Source organism: Lampetra fluviatilis, chromosome 41 (assembly GCF_964198595.1).
Source record: "Lampetra fluviatilis chromosome 41, kcLamFluv1.1, whole genome shotgun sequence".
NCBI lineage: Eukaryota > Metazoa > Chordata > Hyperoartia > Petromyzontiformes > Petromyzontidae > Lampetra > Lampetra fluviatilis.
The window spans coordinates 10106011-10123732 of NC_136315.1; the positions used below are offsets into that span (position 1 = coordinate 10106011).

The window sequence follows — 17722 nt, forward strand, 5'->3', positions numbered from 1 at the left end:
GAACACAAGGCTGAAACACGGTAGGACCAATACCTCTGCCGTTGCTGATCATTGTTATAATGCTGTGGGCTCAGACGAAATAGATTTTTCCAAGATGAAGGTACTCTGCAAACCCACTGGCTATCATCAGAGATTTGTTCATGAAGCCATCCAGATAAAAAAAACAGACAACTTCAACCGAGAAGATGGGTACAAACTGAGCAATCATTGGAAGGACGTTATTAACCAAGTAAAGTCTTAACTGACTGTGATGTTTCCACCCTACCTACCTGTCAGCTGTTATTTCCGACTCTCTGTGTGTGTGTCTCTCTCTCTCTCTGTATCCCTCTCATCATGTGTACCTCTTGCTCTTAGGGTTTTTTTGTTCCTGTTGCACGGCTCTCTGACATTGACATGCTAATCTCTCACATTCACATACAAATTTCTTCTCTAGCTCCGCCCACTTACCCTTGGGTTGGGCCCACCAAAATCCTATATAAACTCTTGTTGCAGCAGCTCTGTCTCCTACGACAGCAGTCCTCCTGCTGTGTTTGTTTCACACCTGATAACAGTTGCTTGTGTTGCGATTGAAACGTCGTGATCCATTATTATTTCTACCTACGTGACTTTACAGAAAGAACCAAAGAGTATGGATTCCTGCAGTCACGAAAGTTTCAAATCAAAAATTAAATGTCACTCCCTTGGGTGTGACATGGACTCAGGGGTCACTAAATCCAGATTGTGAGCCAGACATGTCTCATCTCCCTTTCCCCACTTTGTCCTGCCATACCTGGCCGCTTCTGTCCATCCCTATGCTTTCTTCCCACCCATAAACAATCAAATGCTGCCCTTGCCTACCCCTCCTTGACATCCTAGTGTTTTATATAATCGCCACCCTCCCTGTCCAATAACCTATCTCTGCTCTACTCAACTACTCTTGCTTGGACTGAACTGGTCTTCCCCTACACTCAACTACCCAAGACTTGACTAAACAATTTTCCTCAACTAAAATGCCTTTTCCCTTTATGCAACTATCCTTTATTTTACAGCAATTTCCTTATCTACACACAACCTTTACTTATACTACATTATCCTTTCCCATACTTACCCCTTCCCAGTTCTCTACTGCCCTTCCCAATACAATACTGCCCTTCTCCTGAACTCAACGTTCATTCATAGTTTGTTGTCCTTCCCCCGCATCTGCGATATGGACGGTTGGCTATGTACAGTGCGAAAGAAGCTCAACATGCACACAATTGTACTTTTCTATGTTTTCCCACCCTTTCCAACCATGTGTTGCCCTTCCACACCTCCCCCGGCCACCTCATCTACGCGCATCCACGTTCTCCCTCCCTCGTCTCTCGCCTCACTCACCTGCAGGCTAATGATGTCGGCGCTGTACTGCATGATCTCCTGCATGATGCCCTTCTTGCGGTACTCCCACGCAAGCGCCCACGTCGGGCAGTAGCCGTACAGTTGCCGCGTGGCGTACTTGTCGCACAGTACGTTGTAACACATGACCGTGATTATGGCTGTGCCGCACACACACACACAGAACCCGCATATGGTATTTTACAGACTGTTGGGCTGAGTGCTTTCGGCAAGCACCTAGAAAGGCTGGGAGAGTGGCATACAAGGGTGTGGTGTGGCAAGCAGTATGCCATGCTGCCTTTGATTCCCCAATGCTGATGTTTACACACTGCATCAGGTACTCATTTAAGGATGAGTTGATCTAAGCAAGGCCCTGTTCATATATTCATCAGCGATGTTAGCCGTAAGTGGCCCTCATACTCTAGTGGCTGGGTTACTAGTGCAGTGCGCGAACCAAAATACCACCACTCCCACGAACAAACACGTAAACACATTTGGTCAGTCGTGCTCAGACAAATTACTTCGCATACGTGTTCAGAGCACAACCCAATCGTATCAACTCATTATTAGTATGCATAATAATGATTAATTATATCTCCTTGTAAACCCACTGCTGGTTGAAGGCATTACCACCCACACCTATGTTGCGTGGGTGCATTTTGCAGTTGAACAAATTGCCAAGTATAAGAAGATGTTTTATTACAAGCATTAAATGCCATTCAGTGAGCATGTGCAATCTGTGTAAGTCACTTCATATTTGCACTGGGATGTGAGGCACAGGCTATATATAGTCAGGTGTTTTAAATAATATAATTGGTGGCCAAAGCTGCACAACTGAAGGCTCCAGCAAGTTTAGATGAACAGTTACATGAGCTTAGTGACCCATCAAGACGTGGAAAAAATTGCTAAATCATTTCATTGTAGTCTTATAAAATAGCTTTCAGTACACAAAGGCATTTAGATGACCCGCATGTCCATGTGTATGTGCACAGCCAGTTTAGTCACTGCTGGACTAGATAGAAGGCTGCCCATTGCCATGCAGGTCATGTGGGTTATGTAGCCATAGTAAAACACGCCAAACAATATGGGTAGTGCTGGGAAGAGTGCAGAACAGTGGATTTCACTGCACTGCCCTCAAATGCCCACATGACCTATTGCAACTATCTTCTGCCCAAGCACTATCAGGGCTCCGCCCTGCTTAGCTTCCAATATTTAACCAAGACCATCCAAGCTGCCTAAGGCAAGACACAAATATAAGAGAGCATCCTGAGCTATGACCCTAATCCAAATCCCAGTACTAGCACCATCCTTATAAGCCACTCTATTCATGCAAATCGTGAATCAATAACATTTTTCACGAACTGAGAACCTAAGTGGGTATTGCTTCGAATCGTATTGTCTGTTGGCGGAGAAAGAATCGCGAGTCCTCACCGGGTGGCCGCGCTCGGTCTGGGTTTGCGAGCTGGATCCACGGCCGAGGGGGCGGCTGGTCCGGCTGCACAGAAGCTGAAGGACACATGGGCAGACAAAGCACATGGCTCTCATCACCAGGCACCGCCACCACGACCGCCAAAGCTACGTATGGAAACCCAAGTGTGCAAGCTTACATACAAAGAAAGAAAAACGTCACAACTGTTCATGGATAAAACAAGCGCACAAGCAGACAGCTCGTACACTCCTCACACAGCTGATTCTAAAGACCCGGAACATTGGCAAAAAATAGCAATCGCTGACCAGCTATTTAAGAACACATGCACAAAGCCAAAAACATGATCACAACACAGCTATTTAAGCATACATAGGCAGGATTGAATGACCTCTATAAAAACTGGACCATCTCAAGCTTTAAATAGACAACATCCAACCAGACACTGTCTGCATCTCTGAAACGTGTCAAGAAATAATAACTTGATAACTTCAGCTCCTTCAATATACACAAACAAGAATAGGTTTTACCCTTTTGGGAAATAAAACAGGTGTAAGATGTTTAAACACCAAATATAAAAAAAATTCAGGGAACCAACTCCTTCAGACTCGACAGACCTTATCTACATACGTCGTGACATTGCATGTTTCCTCTCTCCATTCAACCATGGATCAGATTAACTGATGAGATCTTTCCTCCGCAACCAACATATCATAGTTTTGGGCTCTAACCGGCCACCAAAAAGTCATGGTTATAAATTGCTGCAAGTTCTTTGGAATGCCATTTCCGCTGTATCTGAAGGGGAGCTGATTATCACAGGTTACTTAAACTGGGTCAATCCTCCGATTGAGGCTCTTGCCTTCAGAGATTAATTCAGCCCATCTCAGCTCACCTGTTCGCTTTACGTGTCTTAAAAAGCCTTCATCACTCATCAACCATTTATGTCTTTACGTCAAAATAATACAGAAAAGTTTGTAAAAGTGAGTGTGCTGGGAAATCATCTGAGTGACCACTCAATGATATTTGGCATTCAACATATGAAACTCTTAAGTTCAACATTAGATCATATTTAAATTCTCTTTAAAATTATTTGACCACCAGGTCGTCATACACGACATTACAAATTGCTTTATATCTGTAAGTTTCTTTTCAAAGACCTTCCTTTCTATTGTTGACAAGCACACCCCCCCCCCCCTTGCTTCAACCCAAAAATTGACCAGCTCACCCACTCCTTAAGCACAGCTTGGAAATTTGCTAAGCAAACGGGTTTGGACTCAAACTGGAACAAATATAGAGTCCTAAGGAAATACTGCACTAAATTAATCTAGCAAAGCAACTACTATCATTTTCAGGATACCCTCTTGGATCAAAAAATGACCTCACATCTTTTCTGGAAAGCCATGAAGACCCTTGAAGCTAAAACGCCCGAATATGGAGTACCGCCAAAGATGTTGCTCAATGGCTGTTACCTTTCTGGTCAAACTGCAATAATAAATTGGTTTAACTCTCACTTTGCATCTGCAGGCCACATCTTTAACAACACCGATATCCAGCGCCTTGTGATACCACCATCCACCCACCTCTTGACCTACCGGCCCCTCTCCTCACCCCCCATAGTCAGCAATTTAATTTCCTCCCCATGTCGGAATTTGAAGTCCTAACCATGCTCTCCATGCTAAACACTTCCTCTGGTGATGGCACCGATGGCCTACCCACCTTTGCCCTCCACCTTTTGGGGAACTTCAATGCAAAACAAGTAACTCACATATTAAACCTTTCCATTACAAAGCCATCCATCCGTTCTGAATGGAGCACCGCTCTCGTGTGCCTTGGTCATAAAGGCGGCGCTACAGATGACACAAACAATTAACGCCCCATCTCTCCCCTCTCCCCTCTCAACAACACCCTTAAGATGATCTTAAAATCATAAATTTCATCTCAGAACGTGCTTCTATTTTATCTTAAGCTATCTGGCTTTCGAGAAAAATGCAGCACAGCCTCTGCGGTACTCGGTACTATTGGCTATCTTAAAACAGTCGAGATTCACTGTGTATAATTATCTACGTAATATTTTATTGCCATACTCCATTCTGAACTTTGAAAATGCTTACTCTACTCTGCCAAACAATTAAAACAGCTTGAAACTTCAGGTTTAGGTGCTTTAAATAAAAAGCAAGAGTAAAAAACTTAAAAATAAAAACCACCAACCTGCCAGGTTGTCCAGCATGAAGGCGAGCAGTTTGCGAGTGCCGTCCGACTCGTGATAAACTTGCATAATGTCGGGGGGAAGAGGATTGCCTGCACAGCATAGTCACAAGCATTATACCGTGCCGTCCCTGGTGTGTGCCTGCAAGTTATTTAAAGAATAAACAATTAAGAAAACCGTCGCAGAAAAAAGATGCGCTGTACTTGTATAATCGGACCTATCACCCCCCATCCTTGCTCTTGAGGCTGCATTGGCTATCAGTTCAGATGTGGAATTATTTCAAGTCTTGTTATATGCATCACACTTATAGTCTCCTCGGTTCCTGGGTGGCTCAGGGTGGGAGAGAACTTGGCTCTGGGGCCCAGCCTTGTTGCCAGCACGAGTCACAGTCTGCACAAATGAGTCGTCCCTGACTGGCGCTCACCTTTAAGGCCCAGCTTCTGCAGCTGAAAGAGCTTCCCCAGCTCGAAAGGCAAATTCCGGAGAAGGTTGTGGTTTAAATGTAGTTCCCTGAAAGCAGATGCAAATTCCACACAATTCAGTGAAGGATGCTCTAAGTTTGAGTCTCATCAAAAAAATCTCCATGTGTGGTGGCTCACGCTTGTAAATCCAGTGCTCTGTAGGCGAGGATGGTGAATCATGCGGTTATTACGTGTGCTCCAAAATGTGGCCAAGAAATATCAATTTACAAGTGGATTCCTGACAAATCTGTGTGGATTTTACATTATCACTTCATGTGCATGGATTGTCTCGATAGCCTGGTTTCCACCCACATGCAAAACACTGGTTTTAAATGTAATTGGCAAAACATCTGCCATGCAGGAACCTCCTGAAAGTAACTTTCGTCTCACCAAGAATTTAATAAACAAAATGAGGATCTTACACCGTAATTAGTTTTATCCTGGAACAATTCATGTAAGCCTTAAAAAACCTCTGCTGGCGATATTTTACCAATTCCTTTTGCAAGTATTTGCATGTGTGTGTATGTCAGAGGAAACAGTAATGCCCAGATAACAGCCACTCATACAAGATGAGAGCACTGCAGAGGTGTCTGAATTCATTAATATGGTGTTTCCTACAACAGCATTCCAGATTAACACTTCTTAATTCTCATGGGCCAATCAAAGAAAAACATGGAACCTTCAATGGCTCACAATAGTGTCTACATTACATTATGGAATCATGAACGAGACCAGAAACATGAACGAAACCAGAAACAGATAGGCAGAGCAATGATCTAGCGGGCAATAAGCCCGCTTTCCATGAGCTCCCCAGGACAGAGCAATGAGCAAGCACCACCGAGGTCTTGGGTTTTAATCATGCTTAATCCAGATTCTCAAAAGTTCAAATTCGATGGGCTCACTGCAGTAACTAATGAATGCACAAAATAAATGTGGGTTTCAATTAATTCAGCCTAGATCAGCCTCTGAAACATAACATACATAGTATGCAATATATTCGGGTAGAAAAATGGTTGAAGCATTACATTATAAATCTGGGCACCTGAGTTTGATCCCAGCCGTGGCCTACATCAGTAGCACATTATATCTAAACTAGGCACCCCTCATTATTAACCTATTGTGACCAACAGTTTACTGTGGTCAAACAACCCCTATAAGTGGCATGAGATGTGGATGGATAAAAGTCTGGAAATGATTGTCTTATTATCAAATATATATTTATTTGCCCAGAAAAGCCTCATCTCCTGGCCACTTAGCTGCGTGGGTTTGGCAGTTGCACAAACATAAAAAAATTCACCAACACTCGTTTCCAAAATACTGCATTACAGGTGTGCAATAACATGCCTGGCAAAGCCGTTCTGTGCAGTCACACCAGGGAAGACGCCCAACATCGCGTGATGCTCTGCTGAATGAGGGTGTTGAGGAAGGATGTTTTATTGCTTTGTGACATTACAACTGGGACTGAGAATTAGGTTTTGTACCTTAGTCAAAACTGTTTTTTTGATGGTTGGTGTCACGATCCACTGGACTCTTCTTTTTATTATTAACATTTATTTGTAACATTTTTGGCCACACACATTTCGTGGCCAAAAAGGCAAAATGTTAAGAATAAAGCAGAGTCCACTGGACGGCGACACTGACGATCAAAAATCACCAGCCGGTGAAAAGGCACACAGTTGCGAGGGTGGCACGCTCACCTGAGAGAGACCATGGTGCCGATCTCGGCGGGCAGGCTGCGCAGCTTGTTGGCCGACAGGTCCAGGTAGAGCAGATTATGCAGGCGGGCGATGTCGGGCGGGATTCGCGAAAGGTTGTTGTCGTTAAGGTGCAGGGCGGTAAGGTGCGTCAGCGACCAAAGAGAAGTGCTCAAACTCTTGACTCTCCCTGGGTGGGGGGAGGGAAAGAGACTATTTTAAGAAAGCAGTCCAACTTATCCTCTTTGGTCCGCACTTAATTTGGGTAAATTCCTCCAATGGACATTTCTGTCAGTGGCTAAGAGAAAGGAAATTAAATACAAATGATGCATTCCAGTGTTACGTAATAAAAATGGTTTTGTACCTTGGTCAAATGTTGTTGAGTCAATCCCACCGTGACAAGACTTTACATCCATTTAGCACCTTCCCCAAGGGCCACGAATGTGCGTAAAGAAGGCTTTTAAGGTAGGTACTAAGTGCCTGCCCGAAACTATGTCACCTACCTGCTCTCTACCTACAGACCTTAACTCATTTTTAGTACAGCGCAATTTTAAGACAGGGAATTGTAAATATGAAAAACGAGATTGTGTACCTTGGTAAAAACTTGTTTGTCTAGTCCATACTGCCAGTCACCGGTTCAATGTTATTCTTAACATTCAGCAGTTCCCCTTGGGCCACGGAACGTGCTGCTGATAAGGTTGAGGGTGGGCACTAAATGCCCTCCCTGGCCAGTCACACTTCCCCACTCCCTAACCATATGCCTTACTACTGATAGCAAAGCACAACGAACTTAACACCCTCTTTTCCACGGACACAAAGGCCATGTGAAGAAGAGGGGAGTAGAAGGGAGAAGTCTGACATTGAACAGAACAGAAGCAGAGGCCCCCCACCCTGACGTGATGTGTGTAGATTCGGACCATTGCAAATTAATAGCCTACGTCTTCTCTCCAATTTATCAAAATGGATAATTGTACCGACTGTGGTAATCTCCCGATGATCAATGCCAAGACACGTAAAACAACATGTGCGAGTCGGCACTCAACATTTCCAAAACACACTTACAGCGTCTCGGTGAACGTTTAGGCACCATGTTGGTAAAGGCATTAACAACAATATTTCATTAAGCTGCATGTTGACTATCATACATTTTAACAAATATCAACGTGGATGAGAAACCAAACTCCAAGAGAGAAGAAAGAACATGGTTTGTTTGTTTGAGGCTCGAGCAATGTGAAAAAGGTGTACATTTTTAACTCTTAACTGGGATGGCTCTAGCAGTAACTGCAACTCGTCCCGTGATGCAGAAAGAAGAGGGTTATGGGTAGAGGGCTGGGAAGTGTGACGATGATCGGGGTTATCTGCAGCACGGCCCAAGGGGAATTGCTGAATGCTTAAAAAAAACATCGGATCAGTGGCCGGCAGTATAGAATTAAGAGAAAATTCCTCCTCTGAAACCACAAGTGGAAAAGGCTTGGAGGGTGAAAACAGAGGAGGGTCCCTGATACTCTGAGGGAAACATCGTGAAGAACTTTGCAGGGAAAAGTAGAAAAACAAATCCTCTAAACATGCCTTCCATCCAACATTGCAACATGATACTGTCAGCAAGTTCCCTTAAATATTCAGAATCAAAAACGTAATTAATCCTGGATGAGCTATTAATCTCTTTTTCACAGCTGTCTAGTATGGGCGGGTCAGAAAGTTACAATACAAAAAATTATAACAAATCTTATAATACATCTTGGCAGTCAAAGTATATTCAACATTAAAGGAATATGAAAACAATTCAGATAACAGTATATTTTGTGGAACTTGTCTCTTACGAAACAAATGGAGAAGACTTAACATATTAATATTTATACACCTTGAGTTGATGTTTCATATCTATTTTTCAAGCCTTAAAAAATACGAATAAAAAAGGCATTGGGGTAGAATGTTCAGTCAACGCAAATGTTAACATTCCATGTGAATGCTAACTTCATTGCCACAGATAGGAAAAGAAGCCCGTCGCAGGAATGGATGGGTGGGCAGTCCTGTGGATGGTAGCATTGACTCGAAAAAAAAGTTTTTCCAAGGTAAAGAAACAAAACTTTATACGCAAGAGGCACAGTCCAGAGGACTTTCGTTCATTCTTTCATTGAGCAAATGCTGCAAAGCTGGAATGCGAGAGGAGGGACAGGCCTCTGCTAAACAGCCGCCGACAGAACTGCAAGGTGACGGTGTCCAGTTTATAATGTCTGGCAAAGGTACGAGGCAACTTCCATGTCTCCACCATGCATATTATATCTGTAGTGAGTCCAACCGAGTCGCAGATGTTGTCTTGGGAGCAACACTATTACATCAACTCAACACAACATAATGTAACCTACACTCGGGTGTTGAACGCCCATCTAACCACGCTACGGCAGAACTAGACACGGTCCCGCTATCTCGGTCTGGACCACGAGCTGGGTTCCGAACCGCGTGGATAGAGGCTTCTTCAACCCGACGTGGATCTTCACTCACCAACAGTCAAGAACCCCAAGCCCCACACGGGGCCTCGTTATATCGGCCCGGGCTGGGGCTGGCTCCGCCCCTCGCTCCGCCCACCTTCTAGATCTCTCGAGCTCTTTCCTGAAGGCTCCCGAGAGCTCCTCGAGACCACGTGACCACTCAGCGGCCCCCGTCCACCAGTGGCCCCCCTCCAATATCATACGGTCAGGTGTCGGCAGGTCAACCAGCGTATTATGCCCCAACGTAACCCTGGCTGGCTGACACTCTCTCCCGTTCCCTCACCGGGAGCCCGCACCGCACACTGTACGTGGTGCCTCTGCGCTAACCAGGGCTCACCCAAGCCCCGCTAGGGCTGGCACTATGCCCAGTAGCTGGGCTGCACATAATGACATTATCTGCCGTGGCCTGGCAAGCCCGGCACCACACAGTGACATTCAGTCACTACACATCCAACGGGATTGGAGGCCCTGGCCCAGGACGTGGCGACCGATTAGGTGGAATGTACCCGAGAATTTCATGGGGGTGCTTCACCGTTTAGCAGTGGGTAAGTCTCTTGGAGCCAGACAGACCTCACCTAGGGAGGCCAAATTTTCCCCTGAACACCTTCCCAAACAATACAAAGAGTTGTTGAATAGGACCAGACCACCAATCTGCGGTCCATTCTCGGTAAAACACTTGCATTCCGGCCATGTCCAATGTGTGCAGTGCCCTCTCTTTCGGACAGAAATAGTGGTGGGTACAATGTCAGAACTTGTAATTGCTGATGTAGATTGAATGTAGACACCACCTTGTAAAGGAAAGGAGGCAATATTCTCAGTATGACCATGGCCAGTTGGAAGACTACGAAGGGAGGGTAAAACCAGCAGCACCTAGAGCTGCCCTATCCATGTGTTGAGGAGTGGAGTGCTGACGTCAGGTCACACTCGCCTCGGGGGAATGCCGTCAGGGTAAAGTGACGTCATGGCCCCCGGGGTATTTGAGGGGGGACCCGTGACGTGGACGGGGTCTTCGCCAAGAGTCAGAGGAGTGAATGGTTAGGAAGTAGGGGGCTCCGGGATAGAGGGATTGAGAGCCAGGCTAAGGGTCTACTTTTCCCGGCTGGCCGAGTTGGATGAACCCTCGGTCAGTGCTGTGGGAAGAGCCCGATAGCCTGGTGGGGTGTAGGGAACTCCCAGTACCATTCCCCTGGGGAGCTTAGTTAATAACCCTCGTGTTAACCCCTTCCCCCGAGTTAGGCGTAAGCCCTAAATAAACGTTTGGCGTCAGCCCCTACACGACCGGCTTCAGCGTCCTTTTCTACCACGCAACACATGTAGCCAATATGGTGGCTACGGAGAAGAGTATTGGGCATCAAGAAGAGCTCTAACGTTGTGGCCAAGGGCATGAATGGAATGGCTGTCACGTGAGTGCATCTAGAACCAACCAAAGGTGCCAAGGTGAGATGGAATCTGGCTGGTGCCGCCTCTCCAGGGACAAAGCTCTAAGAAGCCTGGGAAGCACGAGAGCAGAGCCAACAGACATACTGTTCATATGAACGTGAAACTGCCAATAAGCGCACATTGACCAAAGCAGTTGCGTGACCACCTTCAAACTCCTAATGGAGTTAGTCTGCTACAGCCTTGGAAGGTACACATAAGTGGGTCCAGAACCGCCTGAACACATCAGGACATTAACATGCTCCACTGGCTGAAGTAGACTGCCCATGGATGGGAGCCTCGACTTCAGAACTAAGTGTCTCACCCTCTGAACATCCATGCAGGCAGCTGAAAATGGCTAACGTCTAGCAACAGCAGGCCCCGTTGTTGTAACAGATTATCCCGGACTGGTAATGTCCATGCAGTTAACACAGAAGTTCATGGATGACAAACCACCAGCGGCTCCGAGGCCAGTGTGGGGTGATCAGCAGGGTGTCCTGGCAAGAACTGGGAGACCTAAGTGCATCAAAATAAGGACCTGGAGAAAACTGTGTCTCCGCAGTCTAGTGTGGCGCACCACCATTTTCCGCATAACCTTTAGGAAGGAGCCCTTGCCCACTACGTTTGGATCTTCTGCTGCAGGAATTGCAGAAGGGGCAGCGAGGGATGCTTGACTAGCTTTTCCATTGCGAAGAGGGTGTTATTGACCCTGGTGTCCTGAGGCTCTTGCTCAGAAAAGCGTAGCCTCTGGCGGGTCCATTTCCTCAGTGAGGACAAGACTTCCTGTGCGAGTTCCGAGTGTATGACTCGTCCCTGATCAAACAAGTCCTTTGAATCGGAGGCTGATGGGGAGTCATGCTCAGCGCATCTTTTGCTGGACGGCTTGCCGATATGACACATTTTGCTCTCCACTGCCTCTTGCATGATAGACCTGTGGACGTCGGCAACAATATGGAAAAACTAAGTACTTTACCTACAAGGTGAAGCTCTGGTGGTCATTGTGGGTATATTTCCCAAAATGTCACTAGATCTAAACTTTACACCTCAGCATGCACTGCTGTTTATTATCTGGATTATTTTTCATATTCGATGGGGATTTAAATCGGCTGCAAAGGATTTAACTTCACACGCTATGAATTAACTGATAAATGCAAAATCAAAAAGAAAATGTGCCTCCCTGCTAAAAAAAATAATAAGGCAGTATTCAGCTCCAGTGATGGCCCTAAACCAGGGGAATAAATTCGGAATTTTCATTTTGGAGTCCAATCTCTCCATATAATGATGTTATTTGTTACAAAGAACTGAAAATCAAAGCTCCTGTTTGAATGAAGCCAACACTCCACTTAACAGAACACCATCATTATGAGAACATATGGCAGGAGATTGAGGCAGGTTGGAACTTAACAATAACACCCAAAGAGATCTGAACCTCCTGACACTGACAAACAATGTTAAGAATAGACAGCAAGAACCTTCCGAGTGTCACCGATACGGTGGCAACATCTAAATGCGGTAAAGGGGGGGCGGCACAGAGGGGGGTGGGGTCCTGGAGCTCAGGTTTTTGCCCACTCCATCATATATTACACCTATCCATGGCTAATTTGACAGGCCCTCTATCCACGTGCAAACCACAAGCTACAATGTACAGGCGCCACTCTATTGTCTAAAAACTAAACTATTTGTACCTACTGGGCTACAAGCTCTTTTTCAGAGACCTGGCCACAAATAATAGCTCAACGAAGTGGCGTACCATTTGAAAATTGATAGCAGGCAAATACTCTAAACGCATGTTGAGTCTAAATATGGAGGGGAAAACCGGAGGACCCAGAGAAAAATCCCAACAACCACGAGGAGAAAAACATGCAAACTCAAAATTTACAGCAGGCATCAGGGACAGGATCGAACCCACAACCTCCTGCATACCAGATAGTTAACATCTTGCCACCGTGGCACATCCTGCATTGCATTGTCAATACACTACCCATGCCTTGTGGGTCATGGCGGTAATGTTACCATACATCACCACGCTGATCATTGTGGGTTGGAGGCAGAGAACATAGATGAGGGAGCGTGAAGTATAGTACAACAAAGGATTTTACTGCACTGTCCCCCGCTGCCCACCACGAAGCCCATGCTTTATAGATGGAACTTGTGCAAACTGAGAAAACCCCAGGTTGGCTTGTTTGTCGCACACATGGATTAATGGTTAAATCCTGTGCTCAGTATTTATGTTTCAAAAATCTGAGTGCATACGGCTTTACAGGCAAAGCTCATTATATTGCATATAAACCATTGTAAAATTAAACTCATTGCATTTTATCACCGTATAGTGGTGTTATTTTTTCATAAACAATACATAAAATATCATCATCCAGTGATGTTTTCACAAGCACTTGCAAATTGCATAGTTATTCTTGATTTAAAAAATTAAATGCAAACTGTGAGTGTTGTGTTCAGATTTCATCAGTTATAGCCTTGACGTGTCCGTATGCTTGAATGCATAGAAAAATATTAATTAAATGTGATTAATCAACCTTCAACTACTCATAAAATAATCACCCGAGCAGAATCCCTTTTCCGGGAAGAAGCCTGGCAGTAAATATTTGTTTGCTTGACAAAACCAAACTCTCAGCAGTTGTTTTTTTTCCCCACAAGGGATCCTGCTTTCAGATTCTCTGGTCACTTCTTGCAGAAAATTCACAATTCGAATCCGGTAGGTCGCTCTGGTTATGACTGCATGTATATCAACCATAAATGTGACATCTATTCATAAAGATCCTCAGACGTCAATCAAAATGAGTAGGTCGTTGTGTGTCATGTCACAGCCCATATTTTCCACAAAAAAAAATACTTGCAACTTACTCAATTGGTATTGCATACAGAAATCAGCAGTCCCTAGTGGCAGAATGCCTATTTGCATGCTCGTGCCAAGTCATCTTGTGCCACGTAGGGACAGCTAAAACTGAAGCATTTAAAGCAAGCGCCATATGAATCTTAGGATTATTGTCATTATGTATTTTCCAGAATCTTTTAATTTTGTTGGGCAGGAGCATAAGAAGACGTAACCATACAAGGGAACAACACATTTTCATTTCTACATTTGCAAATGATGAACATGACCAAGAATTCACCCTGCGCTGCTATCATCACTGCGCCATTAAGGTTTGCATGCTCCACGGTGGGATGAGCATTTGTTGGGCACGTGCTTTGCGCCAATTTGCATTAATAACAATCCGAGAGAGTTCGCGGCCAGTTCGCAGCAACACAGGGCTGGAGGCTATGGCAGAAAGCAGGGAACATTTTTATCAGGGGTGAAAGAACCAATATGGGGCATGGTGATGTGAGTGATAATCATGCCTAAGACCAATATTACATTCTATGTCATGTTAAAATGATTGGTGTTGTAATCAACATCATCTCTCTGGGGTTGTTGTAGAAATAACTTCTATTTTGTATAAAGTCAGTTCTGATAGCACTATAGATCTAATGGCCCCTGCAATTCTGCCACTGATTTAAGGTTATGAGCATGGAGTCACCAACTTGAAGCCATTTTTGTAGAATCAAAATGCGACTTTTTATTACAAAGCCAGAAACGTTTCAGTCAGTGATGTTTTAAAATTAATTTGGCGTTTACTCGATAAGTGCTAATGAAAAATGATAAATATCACCTGCATGGTAATAATAGCAATCTATCCTTGTAGTGTAATTATAAAAAAAAACAATAACAGCTAAGATATGGGAGGGATCGCGTGGTCACGTGACACGTGCCACTATCAATTGCGTCATCCTCTCTGGCGATGGTGGCTACCTGTTTCAGAGCAAGTAGACGATGATACAAGTAATGCAATTTTAAAGTGAATATGTGGCTTTGCTTGAGCAAAGATTTGAGTCTAAAGTACCACGTGTAATGAGGATTCCATTTACAGCTGGAGCAGTCACGTTACAACATCAATACAGACTTCTGTCAGTTTAGACAGCGCATCTCTCATGGCACATCCAGATAAAAGTTTTGTTCATGTCCTTATGTGCTGTTAGCACATATCTGTGGTGCATTACGTAGCGCTCGGCTATCTTTTCTGTCCACATTTATGCATTGGTCCATTAAGGGTTGCTTAAAGTATTCAAACATTTAATAAATATGCCTGTTATGCATGCATACATTCGTGTGTTTAAGAATGAATTATTTATAATGTATTGATATGATATTTTTAATATATGCAAATGTAATATTTAAGCCCAAATTTTTTATACATTTGTACAAAAGACACAAAACTATAAAGAAACAAAAAAATTTCGTGGTAAAAATCTGATTATTTTTTCAATCACACACACATCCTCTATGTAACTATGAGAAGCCAGTGACTTACAGCAATCAAGGGAGAGGCAACCTGGCCTTCACGCAAGGACTGGTAAAGCGGGACGCAGGGCGTTTTACACAGTAATGGGCAAGGCAACTATGTGGAGGATCAACAATTGTAAGAATTGATAAAATGCAACTGATCAAGTATGCACACATGGATGACTATCCTTACAAATCAGGTTTTGTGAAGGCTAAGGCTGGCCACAAGATACAGACGGGTGGGTTTGGTCGAGTCACCCAACAGAGACTAATGACCATCTTGCTAAGACAACGAATGGCTGAGTTGCCAACGAAGATCAGCGCTAGCTCACTGGTCATTTAAGCAGAGAAACACAACACTTTTTCCTGCACATTCTGATAAGGCAACTGAATTGCTTGGAAATGGAGCCAGCCAGTCTCACCCCCCTGGCTGAGGGGGTGGGTTACTTCCCTATCTGCTGCCTCAGGCTTCACTCTTTCCCTTGCTCCCAAGGCACTGCTATTTGTGCAGCATCCTCACATTGAGATGCTATAGAAATCCCAAATGCAACTTATTAAGGCAGTGCTAGGAAACAGCCCACAGTGGAGACTGGTGACAGTGGTGCATTCAAGGGACTCACCGCTGATTTCAAGCTCAGCCCACTGGGATTTTTTCCCGTTTGCCTGGTCGTCCGGAGACATTATTGTGTGCATCCTTCGTGGGTCTGGTGGCTCATATTTCTCCTTTGGCATCCCTGGCGGTCTGGAAGGAAGGATTAACACAAAATAAGGCCTGTTCATGACGAGTATAATACATGCCTACATACCTACAGTGCACAATACACCAAAGATGCATGCAAATACACTAAAGCTATAACAAGCAATTGTGTGGTCTATTAATCGGTGCTTCGACCACCAAATGAGAAGGCTGGCCGAATGAGGAAAAGGAAAGAATTTTATGGGACAATGACGGATTCATAGAGAAAGGATAGTGATTCAGATCTTGGATCATGAAAGGCAATGGAAGAGAATCTTAAAATTGTATTTTAATGACAGGGGTGCCACGGTGGCAAGATATGAACTGCCTTGCCTGGTATACAGGAGGTAGTGGGTTCGATCTCGACCCTGACGCCTGTATATTTGGAGTTTACACGTTCTCTGGGTGGACGCGTTAATTTTTCTCCGGATCCTCCGGTCTTTCCCTCCACATTTAGAATCAAGCGTTTAGATTATTTGGCTGCTGTAAATTTCCACATCATAAGCCTCTTCGTTGAGCTATGATTTGTGGCCAAGTTGCCTGTGAAAAAGAGCTTATAGCTCAGTGGACTTTCCTTGGTAAAATAAAAAAATATCTAAAACATAAAAACATATAATATATAATGACAGAACAATGTCAACTAAATGCAATCTGATTGAATTTGATTGCAAGCTGTCAGTGCAGATGAATGCTACCAAATTTGTCATCCCAGTTAGGCAATTCATTGGCTTTTCGACTATACTATTTTACTATTTTTATTTTACCAGGTAATGCCCACTGAGCTATTTAGCTACTTTTCAGAAGAGACCTGGCTACAATTGATAGCTCGACAGAGTGGCTCATCACGTGTAAATTTATAGCAGCCAAATACTCTGCTATTTAGACACAAGTGTTCATAATATTAGGCCGTTGATATGAACGACATGCAATGAAGAATACATCAAAAAAGCAATCCAGCAAAACTTCCCTTCTCTACCACCCAACATTTTACATGCAAGTAGACATTCATAGTTGGCAAGGGAAGTGGCCTGGGATTTGCCTTATGTGAACTGGAGGTAAGAATGTGTTGTAGATGTGGCCTTGGGCTATACAACTTGTACCTTTCTCCACTTGGCCAGTTTTCTCACTCAAAGGACGTGTGAAATACTGCCACAGAGACCGAGCGCTTCCACGGATTTATACCTTGAGTCTGTGGGGGGGGGAGACATGATGCATGGAAAGGTTACATTAAGAAAAAGTGACAACACGCAATGCCAGTCTATTTAAGTGCGAGTTTTAGCAATTCAGCAAGACATTAATAGTGCATCAACATTATTATAAGCATGCAAATTGGTGCCTAACCAAGGGGATGGAGCTCATTTACAAAAAATATGTTATACGAGTTGTTTTTATAAGAGGGTTTTGCATATTCTATAATTATGATCCAGAATTTGAGGATAAATTCCCATTCATGGGTAATGAGTCAGCACCTATGGGAGACATGGGTCCCAAGTCTTTTTTGGGGAAAGACATTTTTTAAAGGCAAATCGCTATGGCCTTCCCAAGGTCAAAAAGGTCAATAATAGACATACCAGCAATGTCATTACAATAAAAATTATTCCGGAA

At 44.1% G+C, this 17722-nt stretch overlaps 1 protein-coding gene across 2 annotated transcripts in view; it reads right to left on the reverse strand.

The window, feature by feature from the left end:
- Positions 1-17722, reverse strand: part of LOC144946543 (CCR4-NOT transcription complex subunit 6-like) — a 59579-nt gene that overhangs the window by 15074 nt on the left and 26783 nt on the right. The window contains exons 2-8 of one of the 2 annotated variants that reach the window (XM_078875526.1): positions 17218-17306; positions 16002-16123; positions 7141-7327; positions 5407-5492; positions 4985-5074; positions 2782-2856; positions 1354-1511 (exon numbers count right to left, since the gene is read on the reverse strand). In XM_078875526.1, the coding sequence (XP_078731652.1) occupies positions 1354-1511; positions 2782-2856; positions 4985-5074; positions 5407-5492; positions 7141-7327; positions 16002-16113 (708 nt within the window). In that variant the 5' untranslated portion in view covers positions 16114-16123; positions 17218-17306. The remainder of the gene's footprint in view (positions 1-1353; positions 1512-2781; positions 2857-4984; positions 5075-5406; positions 5493-7140; positions 7328-16001; positions 16124-17217; positions 17307-17722) is intronic. The other variant, XM_078875527.1, reaches the window with a different exon arrangement.